This window comes from Teleopsis dalmanni, chromosome 2, assembly GCF_002237135.1.
Source record: "Teleopsis dalmanni isolate 2A chromosome 2, ASM223713v2, whole genome shotgun sequence".
Taxonomy (NCBI): domain Eukaryota; kingdom Metazoa; phylum Arthropoda; class Insecta; order Diptera; family Diopsidae; genus Teleopsis; species Teleopsis dalmanni.
Genome location: NC_051847.1, coordinates 84,174,124 through 84,188,965, shown reverse-complemented (window position 1 = coordinate 84,188,965; position 14,842 = coordinate 84,174,124). Strand labels below are relative to the sequence as shown.

At 35.7% G+C, this 14,842-nt stretch overlaps 1 protein-coding gene across 1 annotated transcript in view; it reads left to right on the top strand.

The window, feature by feature from the left end:
* Positions 1 to 12,081, top strand: part of LOC119674953 (tyrosine-protein kinase RYK-like) — a 31,204-nt gene extending 19,123 nt beyond the window's left edge. Inside the window, exons 2-7 of the mRNA XM_038086110.1 lie at positions 5,944 to 6,071; positions 6,247 to 6,484; positions 6,560 to 6,728; positions 6,815 to 6,975; positions 9,020 to 9,162; positions 11,998 to 12,081. Of these exons, the coding sequence (XP_037942038.1) occupies positions 5,944 to 6,071; positions 6,247 to 6,484; positions 6,560 to 6,728; positions 6,815 to 6,975; positions 9,020 to 9,162; positions 11,998 to 12,081 (923 nt within the window). The remainder of the gene's footprint in view (positions 1 to 5,943; positions 6,072 to 6,246; positions 6,485 to 6,559; positions 6,729 to 6,814; positions 6,976 to 9,019; positions 9,163 to 11,997) is intronic.
* The last annotated feature ends 2,761 nt before the right edge of the window (positions 12,082 to 14,842 follow it).

Here is a 14,842-nt window from a genome sequence, read left to right as displayed (position 1 = left end):
CCTGGGGGAAAAATCTTCTAAAGATACAAATAGCCCGTACCATTTGCATGCCCGATTCATGCACGACGCAATTGAGTCATACATGCCTACGGACTAATAAGTTCCCTACATTCTCAGCTCAAAGTCCTGGAAATCCCTGCAGTACGACCAATTAAGGTATAACTTCACAGAGCAGGTTAGAAGAGTACTTAGCGTGCTTTCACTCCGATTGTGTACTAAGTATTTCCTCCACTCTAACAGTGTTTATTCTTCTAGATATTATGCTCTTGTTGAGGCTCCACTCTTCAGTGCCTGCCAACTTCTGCATTACTACATTAGGAGATTTTGTCTAGTATCTACGAATCTAATACGGTCTCTAATTATATGGTCGGGCTCTCCATTTTATCTGGACAAAACTGGCAGTACGGATTACCTGCAAGCCTGAACCGGTAAAAGTATTCACGAAAGCAGCCATGCCCCGTAAGAAACTGCGTTAATTGAAATCCCAGGTCTTCAGATCCTCGGTTAATCCAAACTTTTATATTTGGAATTAATGAATACGTCCATCTTGATTTTTGGGAATGGTCCTACCTATGTTGCCATTCATTAAGGTGTTTGTCTCTTATATTTAGATAAGACTCTGACAGAGATTGGCCAGTTTCAATCGTTCGCCGACGAGAGCGCTGGAAGAAACTGTCTCTGGTCAAGAACGCTTCAAGGTCTATTGGCATGCGTCCAGCCAATACTCCCGCAGCATCGTCCGATACTGTACGGTAAGCACGGCAGATGCGTAGGTTTGACAATCTATGTGCACTTTTCATTACACGTGAATACGACTTAATGGTTGTAGCATGTGCCCACACCGGAGCAGCATAAAGCATCACCGACTTGGAGACTGATGCTAAAAGAACTCTAGCGGTGTCCTTGGGACCTCCTATGTTTGGCATTAATCGAGATAATGCGTTGCAGACACGTGATGCTTTATCTCCCGATTGTTTTAGGTGAGTTTTGAAACTCAACCTACTATCTAAGGTTACACCAAGATATGTAAGTTGGGGGCTAGATTGTATATCTACTCCACCCACTTTAATTGAGAGTTGTTCAATCTTTTTCCTACTGCTGATTAATAGCACCTCAGTTTTATGTTCAGCAAGCTCTAATCCGCTGTATTGCAGCCACGCTTTAGCTGCTGCAATAGTAGCGCTGCAATTCCTAGCCACTTCGTCTAGAGTTTTTGCAACCACTACTATTGCAATATTATCTGCATACCCAACTACGTGCACTCCGTCCGGCTTTTCAATTCGAAGGATACCATCGTACATGATATTCCAAAGAATTGGCCCTAGAACTGATCCCTGGGGGACCCCTCCCGTAATCCTATATGTTTTGGGTCCGGATTCTGTATCATATAAGAGTAATCTGTCTTTAAAATATGATGTAATAATTTTCAAAAGATATTCTGGGACTCTCATTTTCATCAGTGCATTTAAGATGCTACTCCACTCAGCAGTGTTGAAAGCATTTTCAACGTCTAAGGTCACTACCGCGCAGTACTTTTTAGTACCACCTAGCCACCTTACGCCCTTAGTAGCTTCCTTTGCAATGTTGCATACATGTAGTACAGCATCAACAGTACAGCGTTTAGGTCTAAAGCCAAATTGGTTATTTGATAGACCCTGACTTGTCTCTGTGAATTTTTCTAATCTAGAACTTATATTTCTTTCAAGGACCTTACCTGCAGTGTCTAGTAAGCATAAAGGTCTATAAGATGATGGCAGTTCTGGGGACTTATTACCTTTAGGAATAAGCACCAATCTTTGCTTTTTCCAACACGAAGGGAAGATTCCTTCCTGTAGGCAGCTGTTGTAAACATCCGTAAATATAGAAGCTTGTTTTTGTATTGCCTTCTTCAGTACAGTATTGGGGATTCCATCCAAACCAGGAGATTTATTGGGCTTAACTCTGGAAGAAGCGGCTATGACTTCAGAATTTGTAACCGGAGGTATCTCATTTAAATCGGTGTTTATCGGTATTAAAATTCTAAGTTCTCCCTTTTTTGGGAACAAATGTTTCACGATATTCGCCATTATTTTAGGACATGAAGGTACCGAGCCTCTTAACCTCTTAAATTTACGCATTACTATTTTGTAGCCATCGCCCCAGACATTTTGGTCTACATCATTGATCAGAGTTTGAAAAGCTTGATTCTTACTCCTAATAATTGCCTTTTTAAGTTTAGATCTGCTCTCTCGGTATTTTTGTAGAAGCCTTTCCGCATCTACTCCAGATCTGTGACGTTGGAATTGCCTACGGGAGGCAAAGCACTGAGATCTTAGTAAAGCTATTTCTTCCGTCCACCAATAGTTTGATGGGCGCCCATTACCTCTGCCTTTTCTTGGCATTGATGCATCACAGACGTTGCATAATTCCTTCATAAGGTGATTTGATTTTTCAAAAGCATCCCCGACTCCGAAACTCATGTTTTCGGTCATGAATTCCATTATCTCTGTGTCAAGATACTTAGATTTCCAGCCTATTTGCTGTGCTTTTCTCTGCGATTTTTTCAAAACAAACTTCTCTTTTAGCGATAAGGAAAAAAGAATTGCATGATGGTCGCTGTGGGTGTAGTGGTTTGTTACATTCCATTGCGAACCCCTTACTAATGACGGGCTGACAAAGGTGAGATCTATGTAGGAAACGCCTCTACCATTATCGAACGTTGGGCTATGCCCATTGTTCAGTTGTATTAGGTTTAGTGAGGTAAACGTTTCTAATAGGGCTCTACCTCGGCGCGTTGTATTACTACTGCCCCATTCGACTGCCCAAGCATTGAAATCCCCTGCAACAATGATGGGAGTTTTGTTTCTGATTGTTCCTGATAGCCTATCAAGAAACTCTTCAAATCTCTCTTGGGAGATATTTGGGGATATGTAACAGCTGCACACATAGATACCCCGGATTCTGACAAGTACTAGACCTTCTTTTTGTATCAATACTCTTGGTTCAAACACTATGTCCTGTCCTAGCCAAATGGCAGCCTTTGCAGTAGTATCTTGTACCCATTTGGAGGTTTCTTTTGATTTGTAAAACTCACTAATTATGAGTACATCTGTCTTTAATTCCAAAGCTGTTTGGGATAAAAGGTCTTGGGCAGCTTCGCATCGATTTAGGTTCAATTGCAGAAATTTAATCATTTTTTATAGCCTTCCTGTAGAATTCACATTTGGAACTTCTTGAGTAGTGTAGATTGCCACCGTTGCAGTTTTCCGGACATAGGATGCATTTTGGTTGCGCCGAGCACGTTTTTGCCCTGTGACCATCTTGTCCACATCTCATACATGTGCCTGATCTGTCATTATCGCTTTTGCACTGTCTAGCAGCGTGTCCAAATTGAAGACATTTGAAACACCTCATGGGTGTGATATGCTTTCTGATCCTACTGCGTACCCAGCCAACTCTGACTGAGGCAGCTGCAATCAATATACTGGCATCCTTAGTAGGAAGGTCAATAATTGCTGATCTTGTGCTGTCCCTTGCGGCACGCCAAAACTTGACGTTGATGTCACTTACATTTATTGCTGGAAATTGATCAGCAATCGCCGCGCGCACCTCTTCGTTGGATGTTATCTCGTCCAAATCCCTGCATTCTATTAGGGTGTGCTGTGTTAAAGATTTTACACTAGCACAATTCTGAAGTGTGTTTTTCATTTCATTGCAGAAGTCCTTCGCTAAATTTCCAGCTTCTTTGGTAAGCTGAATCAATATTTCCCCCTCTTTAGTTTTTCGGATTTTGTTCACGTTTTTTCCGAATTCTTGTAGCTCTGGTTTTGTTTTAATGATCTTTAACATTTCAGCGTAAGACTTGTCTGCCGTCTTACTAATGAGAATTGCTTCCGGTTTTACTCTAGGCGCTTTAATGAGCTCCAGATTTGGCACAGTTTTCCCTTTTTTCTTTTGCACTAGCTGCCATTTGTGAAAATTCGTTTCCTGCTCCTTACTTCCAATTTCTCTAATTTGGACTTTGGGTGGTGGACCGTTCGGTTTTTCTTTCGCAGCACGCTTTAGTGCTCCCTGAGTTTGCACGCTAATGGAAGCTACACTCTTAGCCACCAACGGCACTTGTGGCCCCCTTTCTTGTTCCGTCTTATACATCTTAACTATCTGTGCAAGCAGATCCCGCATATCCTTATTAATATGCCTTTGTGATTCCATCATCGCAGATAGTTGTACCAGCTTATCCTCTACACTATCATCAGGCTTGGGGGATAAAGGTATGTTTAATACCTCCTTCTCCATTGTTTTTTGTACTGCGTTTTGTTTCCGCAGAGGTGATGTTTTTTTGCCCACTCATACCTTTTCTTCTTATTGCCATTGGTCATTTGTGTTATCAATGTGTGAAATTTGATAGATAGCGCGTGTAGTTTTTGAAAGTATAATTAACGTAAAAGTTAATAACTTAAGATAGCTTACTCTACTAAAATCGAAATAAGTCAAATAAGAATGCTCAGGAAATCGGAATCGCATCGATGTATATTCTTTTTCTGAATTACCTTAACACTAAATGAAGGTTTTGGCCATCCAAACAACTTGTACATTTTCGATATGTTAAGAGTATTAATATTTCCTTAGACTAATATAATATTGTTGGAACTTTTTCTGGTTTTCACGGTCCATGATTCTAACAAAAAAAAATCGTTTTAATTTTTTCAATCTTGTAAAACCAAGTTTTTGATTTTATTATTATAATCATTTTTTGTCGTAATTTCGATTCGTTGATAAATAATACTGACAAAATATAAATAAGTTTGATAACTTTGTAGTTTTAGTGGGTATAGTTTGTTAATGACTATGTTTTAGTTTACCACATTTGTGATTATATTCACATAGATTAAACTGCCTATATTAATCAACCTGAAATCATTCGGCAAATATAGCATTAAAGCTGTGTACTAACATCATCTTTGTCGGGTTGAGAAGTATTTGTAGTTATTTTAAATGAAGAATTAAAGAATTAAATATTACCAAATAGTTACCAGAATTTCTAACTTTTTTCGCGACATATTCTAGTTTTCTGGTCCAGTTAGTATATTCTTCTTAAGTATTGTTTAAGAAATTACATAAAATAATAAAGTGAATATCTTTGGATATCGGATTCATGTTTTACGAATACTTGTCTATACTTTTTCCCTTTTTTCTATAAAATTAGAATTGCTGTCGAAGTATACAAATATTTATATGCACAGACAGAACCGACTTCACTTCCCTCGTTTATCATGCAATTTTGCGATATTGTATTCATGGAATTACATCAATCTTATTTGCAGCTCGCTCAGTTCTGGCAGTTTTTATTTAAATTCAAGCATCCTGAACTCGTCATGTTACATGCTTGTTTTGTAAATGATTTCTTGGAACCACTTAAAATGGATGAAAATATTATGTTGCAACAACAACATCTTACATATACAAAGCAATTTAAATCCATTGTTGAATTTATCCTTTTAAGCGTTGAAATAGAAAAAAGGAAATACGGAAAAATCCGATATGCTAAAAATTTCAATTTTTATGCGGAAACTAACTCGCACATATGAGTACGCGTACAAATCTACGTGAGCTACTTAGTTATTTGTAAGAAAATTAATAGCAGCAAAGGTATAGAGTGTCTTAAAGTGAGCAAACACTCGAACTAGCCCCGTACGGACCGCTCCATTTATCTTTCATTGTGTATTGTGTTGTTCAATAATGTCAGCCAGAAGCCCTGCTGCATGCAAGATTCTGTTCGCAAGCATGAAAAGGTCCCTTTAGAAAATTGATACAATAGCAAATTGCTTTATAATGTGATACAACAATTTTATTTATGCTTTACTTTCATTACTTTCTTTCTGCTTTCTTTCACGCAACATTACTTCACGCTTCAATCCCCCTCTCCCCGACGTCGCTAAATATGTTATATGTGCATTGACACAGGCTTGGAAGCGGATTTATTTTATGTTCACGAGGGAGCAATAAACACATACGCAATGCATTTCACCGTACCTGTGCCGGCGGATGTACATGATCTGGAATTCTCATGGCAGAGTCTGACAACATACCCGGTAAGTATTATTGAGGAAAATTTCTATTATTTTGTTGCTGTGCTGTGCATTAAGGTAAAAAGAACTACAAATATAAACAGCTTTAAATTTCGAAATTTCTATTGCCTGTAATGCTGCACGGTAGTCAAAAACTAATTTGCACTCCATTAACCTATATTTTGTCAAACTATTGCAGCTACCTTATGCCATTACCATAGAGCTCGAGCACGAGCAGGAGGCTTTGGCGGCACCCACACTGAGTATACCAGACAAGGGCTTAGTGCCGTCGCAAATTGAAACATTTTTGGTGCATCTGCCCTGCACAGGAAACGCTACCGAGCAAGTACCACTTAGTGTCAACATGGTGGTACGTGGCCCACCACGGACTAATGATACAAGATTGCATTTTAAACGCAATAAAGTTTGCTTAAAAGGTTTGTGGTTTAAAGTAGCAGAAGATAAGTTCATAATAAGCTTACACAATTTTATTATATTGGTTTTCCTAATAGGTATGTTCCCAGCACCAAATCAATCACCGGCTCCTGCACATGCACCATCGCAGGGTCCAGCACTGTTAGGCGCTGCAGCCTGTGCATTGGGTTTGGTATTAGTGGTTGGCTTGATTGCAAGTGCAATGTACCTGCGTGCACGTAAACAATTACGTCAGGATTCTTTGCAGTAAGTTAAAAGATACTCGAGAGCTCAATTGAATTCTAAAGTAATTTCATTTGCATTGATTTTTTCTTTATTTTTCAATATTAAAGCACAAGCTTCACAACCGCAGCTTATGGTAGCCATCAAAATGTTTTCATACGTCTTGATCCGCTGGGTCGACCACCCAGTGCTAACAGTGGGTCGTACGCAACTATAGCTAGTCTTAATAAGTATCCCTCAGATACTAAAAAGTCCTGCAGCATATTTGAGCGTAAGTACTTATTTATTTATGCCATTTAATGAGTTTTATGTTCAAGGTAAAAGTAATAAAAAGTATTAAAACTGATTATTAAAAACCAAATAATATTAAAAATGAGGAAAACTAAAACACAAAACGATATAGTAGACAAAATAGCAATATCCGTTAGTGATTATTAAAAAGCATTGAAAATATAAATATTGTAAGCTATAAAAATGAAAAAGAATTGCCAGGTCTAAAACTTATTTGTGATAAAAACAACTATAATTTATTAATATATAATTAGGAAAAAAATGCCTAATATAGTGTAAGATATATAAGGTATCCACGGTATCTAACATATGTAAGATATATATAAGAATAATAAAAAACTGAATAAGTTTTGTTTAAACTTATGAACAAGTAAAGTTAATAAATAAAGTTAACTTACAGTTAAGTTAATAAAGTTAACATAAAAGTTCTTGAGATATTGCCGCTATTTTTTGTAGAGACACAATGCACTTCACCCTGGATGAGTTTGAATCAAGAGCAAAACAACCAATACGGAGAAGTCAGCTATTTTCCATCTGATATTGTCGGAAACTACTAAGCACTTGTTTAAACAGTTGTGTCTCTAAAATGTAGAAACGTCTTTACCACGACAGTGCATAGACATCTACTTTTCCTCTTTAACATTTTCACTTTTCACTTTCGAACGTGATTTTTTTCGAATTTTTGTGAAATGTTTTGTTTCTTGGAACTGGTGCTCACAGCACATAGCGATCACAGCTCCTCTTAATATATGCAACTAAGAAATCATTTGTTTTCAATTGCGATTTTGATGTGGATTGCGTTCAATGCGAACCTCAACTTTCCACATCACTTCTGCCGTTGTACCAGTCTGGTACCAAAACTTTTAAAACACTGTCAGTTAACTGATATGATTTCAAAAGACTTTTTCACGCTATGAATTTCATGTGACCCAACCATTTTTACCTTAGTATTACTACTACTTTGAAAGTCACAGTGAGCGGTTTAGGAGCATGTCAAATGAATGTTTTATATCATGGGCTAGCATGTACTGTAGACTTTTGGTACAAGATTTTTAGTAGCTTCTTAGGCCTCAAAGCAATTCCGTTTCACAAATACTGTGCAACAAACACCCACTTCCTTCTGCTTGATATTCTAGTTGATTGCGTAAAATTCGATGTTCCAAACATTTCAACTACCAATAGCAAATTTTTCTTAACGGTGTAGCCCATCGGACCGAGTCCCTAGAATCGTCTTGGATTTCAGACATATTAAAAGGATCTTCGGCTGTTAGTTTCTGGACTATATTATCAATACCTCGTTTTGTAATTTTATGCAATAAATGGTTATCTTAGAAACTCAATTTTAATTCAAGTGTCTATAAAGACCTTGACATTAAATGGAATTATGATAAACTGCCTGTGAACTTATATGAGATCGCTGGTGCTCCAGAATATTGGTTAGATCCTCATCGTTTCTAAATTACGTATACAACTCAAGACTTCTGCTACGAGCTAAGTAACTACTATTACTAACACCACTAAAAAATGTATGATGATCTTGGATTAGCTTGGATAATAGTTATCATTTTAAAATTTCGTGTACTACTTATGAAAATTACTAAGTTAAAAACGAAAATTTATTTTTTCAAGACTATATATCACGATGCATAGGCTGTGTTAGAGAGATTAGTCTTAACCGACGGACTATACCATGCGAATAGAGAGAAAGATTACAAAATTTATATAGGTGTTTGCAGTTAAATAATACCACGAATTTTTTTTGTTTGATATCAGCTGTTAGCTCCTAGCTAAGAAACCTACCCTAAAATGGGCGAGCAACCCGGGCTTGCTACCGTATCATGTTAGACTTTAGAGACCACAATAACAACAACCGGGCTGACTTAACGCTATCTATTTGGATATAGAATTAATATTATGATTGAACATTTTATCGTTTATTTAAATTAATATAAGTATATAGAAAAGTTATTTTCACAAACGTTTAGTAACTAATTTAATAAAAACAATTTTTTACTTTTTACTAGGTTTTCGTAACTCACCAACTCCTTCTCCATATGCAACAGCACTACTGCCGATGGGTGATCAAATCACCGAAACAATTTATTCCAAGCCAGAATCGATTTGTCCCTCGAGAATATCGTACTATGCATCATCACAGTTAACCCAGGTATGTATTCCTTTTGCTTTTACGTTTGAAGTTCCTCTCCAACAATATTTCGAGAACATTGTGCGCCAATTATTTGAACGCTATTTAAAATTAAAGGATTTTACGTTTTCAACACGTGCAGGCATTCCGGATAGTACAAAATTTAAAATTGGGTAAATCAACTTAGTCTTCATGCCTGTAAAATAATTTCCTATTTGAAGGTTTCTAGTTTGAAGGTTCAAATTTGAAATACACCACGGGCGATTGGTTTTACGGTTTTTTGATGCAGGCAGAGATGCCGTTTGCGCAATTAGGTTTACACACACATAACTACAAACAAGGACATGCGAGTACATTGTAACAGAAACATGTTCGAGATAAAAATTAAACTTATTTATGCTTACGACTTGATAAAGCACTCAAAGAGTGTAAACCGTAAAAAGCATTAATAAATATGGATGTAAGCATTGTCTTACTAGGCAAGAAAAGTGTACCCATGGGAGAGTTGGGGGACTTTAAACTGGGTTGGTATGCAAAATGCCGTCAAGGGTGCAGCTAACATGAAACGGCAAGGGCGAATTAATAGACCATGGAACACTCGTGCATTCATTTTAAGATAAGCAATAAACTTTTTGTTTTAACATACGTACACACAACACACACACATGTATACAAGCAGATATACTGAAATCACATGACAGTGTATGTACATATATAAGCTAAGCACATGTACGTTAACAAGGAGACACCATTACTTTGGATTGTTCTCATGGCATTCATTATGCCAAAGGCAACTGCAAATAGGCAAACCCGGTGAGGCGATTATGTTTTATAATTTCGATTGCAAGGAAACAAATTCTTGTACAAATTTTCATATTCAGTGTCGAAAATTGCCCTACATGTGTGCTTGTTTGTGGGGTTCAATAAATTGTTCTTAAGTTTATTGAGTCTCCTGCTAATAAATACCTGTAGTCATAGATACAACATGACAGCAGATATTCCAACCAAAATTCGAAATGTAAAATAATTCATCTAGTAAAGAAATGACAGAATTGGATTAAATTTCTATGGTATTTTGCATGGGAAGTGTAAATTAAAAATTTGCTAATAAAGTAACTAGATTCGTATTTTGTACGATAATAATGTATTCATTATTGATCAAATATCGCAGGATTAAATTGCAATATCAACTTGATGTGTTTAATCAAATTTGTGATAATTCAAATTAGCAAATTTCAATTTCTCATCTCTTATTACTTACAGCGTTTCGAGCAAGATTTTTTGATATTTTTAAAAAAATTTTTAACATAGAAATTTTTTTGTCCAACATAAATGCAAGCTGTAAGATATACTTGCTTTAATCCAAAATATAGATGTACAGATAATTACTTTCCAATACAATTTAAAAGTTAAATCGCGTTAACAATATTTCTAGGTACCACAATATGACGACAACTTCACATAAAAGCGGCTACTCTGAATAACCTTTTCGACTATGCTATATGCCTACATATATATTTTTCTTCTTCAAGTACCAAGCTATAAAATATAAAACTTTTACTTATTATAAAACTGATTCCGTAAAGACCACTGATGATGGATATTTAGCAATACTTAAAATAACTGTATAGTCAGCCAAAAATTCAATTAAATAAAATTAATACAATTTATTTGTTGTAATTCACTACTGCTCAAGAAACCTATTAAAAATTTTACATTGGTTACTCAGATAAAAAGTAGTCGCGTCATCTAACGAAATCTAGTACTTATTACATACTAACAGTTTGACCTATCAGGGTGCTTCCCTAGATGTACTCTAGAGTACGAGTCTATGTTGCGATCGTGAAGAGATACATTTACTTCTACTTTCTTCAATTGGGTAATCCTCATATAACAAGAGCTTTATATAAGTCTATATAAGTTCTTGGGATATTATTAAGAGAGATGGCATGAATAGTGGAAGGCAGTTCTCTCTGATGTATAGCAATCGTCGCAGAGAAACTGCGCGTTCCTTATTATACAGAAGTATTAAACTTTTTTTAACTGCAAAAGTTGGATAAACTTATAGTGTAAAAAAACTGTAAAGTATTCTCTCTTGTCGAATTATTTATTGGTAAGGACGAAAGATTTTTCGAATTATCTAAATTCAGTTTGCTTCATTGAATCTAAAGCAAAATGGCGAAAATTTTCTAATTGAAAGCAACCGAAAGTTATGTGCTGACATTCTACTGCAACCAAGCAAACTTCCAACCATATATATGGTATACTAGTTGTAATGATTAAATGTCTTTGTGTCTTGTATTAAAACACCAGTTGTACTTTTGGTTTTTTTTTTTGGTAAAATTTTTTTTATTCAAAATATTAGCCATTGGCTTCTATACGTTTCCTTATCATACAGGTCAGAAAAACTTCCTCGAAATAAGTTAAGTGCTGTTCTGTGAACGTATACCACATTAGTGCGAAAAAGTGATAGTCAGAATGATGTCCTATCCAAGCGATTTCAAAGTCTGTCTGTCTTGGTCTGTGATTGGTTTTGCTGTGTAAGTCGGTACTTTGTCGTGTAACAAAAACCTTTTACCATATCTTTTGACCCATTTAAATCGTCTTTCGATCAAAGTGTGATTTAAATAAATCAAAATAAATGCTTTTTTTTTGTCACCCGTCACAATTCGATACAAAAACGATTGTTTTTTGCGTGGTGTTAAAGCATGATTTAACGAGTAACTTTACGATTACCATTTGACATTCTTTCAAACTGTGAGGGACCAGGTTAGCCAGTTTATAGATCTTCCTCATTGCTTATAAAAATTTGTTGATTGTTTCTTGTGATACACTTAATGTTTTTACCAATGGCAGTTCAGTCTGAGTTTGGTCATCATACAACAACAATCTGAGCAGTCTGAGTTGGGTTATCATACAACAACTATAGAAGAACTATAGACATTCATTCAAACTGTGAGGGACCAGGTTAGCCAGTTTATAGATCTTCCTCATTGCTTATAAAAATTTGTTGATTGTTTCTTGTGATACACTTAATGTTTTTACCAATGGCAGTTCAGTCTGAGTTTGGTCATCATACAACAACAATCTGAGCAGTCTGAGTTGGGTTATCATACAACAACTATAGAAGAACTATAATAGATTTGTAATCTATTAGCGCGTTTACTAATAGAAATCACCACTTTTAAATTTTAAAACCATGTCTCACATATTCTAATCCATGAATTGTGTTGACCATGTATTTCTAACAGCGAACAATGACTATCAACTGCCTTTTTCTATTGATTAAATAAGAAAAGCAATGCGTACCGCAAATGTTCTTTTTCAGGCTTAAAGTTCAACGGTAGTTTTTGGCGGAATCAACTTGTGTTTTTGTGGTTTAATGTCAGTTGAACAAAAGAAGGTATATTTCAAATTAATATATACTTCGTGCTTTTACTGACGTCATCTCATAATTTAACGGGAAAAATCTTATGCATACACCTGATGCGTCACAAAAAAAAATTATACGAATATCGTTTCATATTCAAATGTTTTATTTTAAGAGTGATTACTTTTAATTTCCAAATTCACTTTTACTGTATATGTAATATTATTAACAGTTTCTTCCTTTTTTGTTTCTGCACATTGACTTTTAGCCTACATAATTTTTAATATTTGCGAAAGCATACATCAAATATATTTTATCTCACAAAGTTCCCTACTTTAATTTTCGTGAAAGCCATACCCATTTCTTCTCCATACTCACGTATGTACTGAATTCTATTTTTTTTTAATTAATGTATAATGAGTAAGTCATCAAATATGAACTCCTAATATTTTTAAAAATCTGCAGAATGTCAATTTTCTTAGTGGGATTTTCTTTAGATACAAATTGCAAAGATTGTGGGTAAACATTTTCTCCATTTAAATTGCACTTGTATTAAATGGAAGAGGAAGAAAAATGTTTGTATATTGGAAAAAAAAACTCGAACCGGAAAAATTGAATTAAATATCCTATGCTATGTTTAATGTTTTATATATTTTTAATTTCGTTAGAGTTCATAAGGATTTGGATAATACACAATTTCAAAGCGCGTGTTTACTTAACTATGTCTATTTATTTAGACTTCAATTTCACCCTCGTATTGCGATGAGTTTGGTATTTAGTATTAAGCCAACAGCCAACAACCAACAACCAACAGAAAGGCATCCATCCCTCATTACCCCGCCTCATATCGTTACTTATACGCTTGCAGTATGCTTCGATGCGACCCATTTATTAATTCTGCAGCTCATGAAACATTCCAACACATAGGCAGGCACACACTTAAACATAAATATTTATGTATTTGTATAAGCGTACTCCATAGTCAACCAGTCGGAAGAGAATTAAATGAATTTCTGACTAAAGTAAAGCTCTTGAAATTAGAGTAAGCATCACGCAGTAATTGTTGTTTTTGTCGCTGCTGTTGTACTGCTGTCGTACTGCCATTTGCCGTTGTTAGCAATAAAATCAAGTTGGAGTTGGGGCTCAAATTCACTTCAGCTGCACTTACACCCACTTCACTTTGTTTGAATATCGAAGTATGTGTGTTTATGTGTGTGTGTACGTTATTGTCTCCACATTAACTCACATCGTTTATTTTCTATTAAATCAGTCCATAAACGTTGGCAATTGCTTTAATGTGAGCTGAGTTTAGCACTGAATTTGCTAGGCACATATCAATGTGTATGTGCGTTTCAAGTAAAACAAAACAAAACAAACCCAAGGAAAGCAACGAAAGCAACAATAAGAGTTTGAAAACAAAAACATTAGAAAATGAAAATAGATGTAGAAATAAAAAATATTTACGTTTATATATACGTTACATATGAAAAAGAAAAAAAAATATGAGATATTAAAGCCAAGAAGAACAATCGACAACAGTAACAACAACAACAACAACAGCAACCACTGCAGCCAGACCACATCTGTTGAAACATGACTTTGTGCTTGTTTAGAAACACTTACAAGTTATTGCCAAAGCACAAACGTAAAGCTGAAATAACAATAACACGCAGCCAGACAGACAAGCGGACAGACAAACACAATGAAAAGAATAACAAAAATATGTTTATGCGGCAACTTTACGATGAGCTTTGTAAGCGACCATCATCCACAACCGCCCGACTACCCGACCACCCGATCGCTCCAAAGGAAGTATAAAATTATATACCAAATGAAAGCGACGACATTGAAAATAGAACACTGTTAAATGGGTTAAAAAGCTTTTTGCGAGTTTTTTTTTACACTATACTTCCTAATATATGGTGTGGTGTGTGTGTGTTGTGTGTGTGTTGGCGTTAGTGAAGTTTTGTATTAACACCGTCTTGGTCTTAGCTCATCTTCATAAAATGTTTCCGCAGAACTCTTGCATATTTTGTTTTTCTTTGTATTTGTTTACGTTATGCTAAAGTAAATGAAAATTAATGAATGAATGAGTGTGTGCCGTCATTTAAATTACAGTACACAAAATGAATGCTTACAGTAGCTGTTAAGTTTGAGTGCGACTGCGGCTGTGGCTGCTACTGCGGCAGGTTGGAAATTAATTTTATGGACCCTTAGCACATGTTTTGCCATTTGCCATTTGCAGCCCTGAAATTCTTCAATGCTTTAGCATAAAGCATAACAGGTGCTAATTAAAAATGTTGTCGCCTCATTAAAGAAATTTGTGTACTC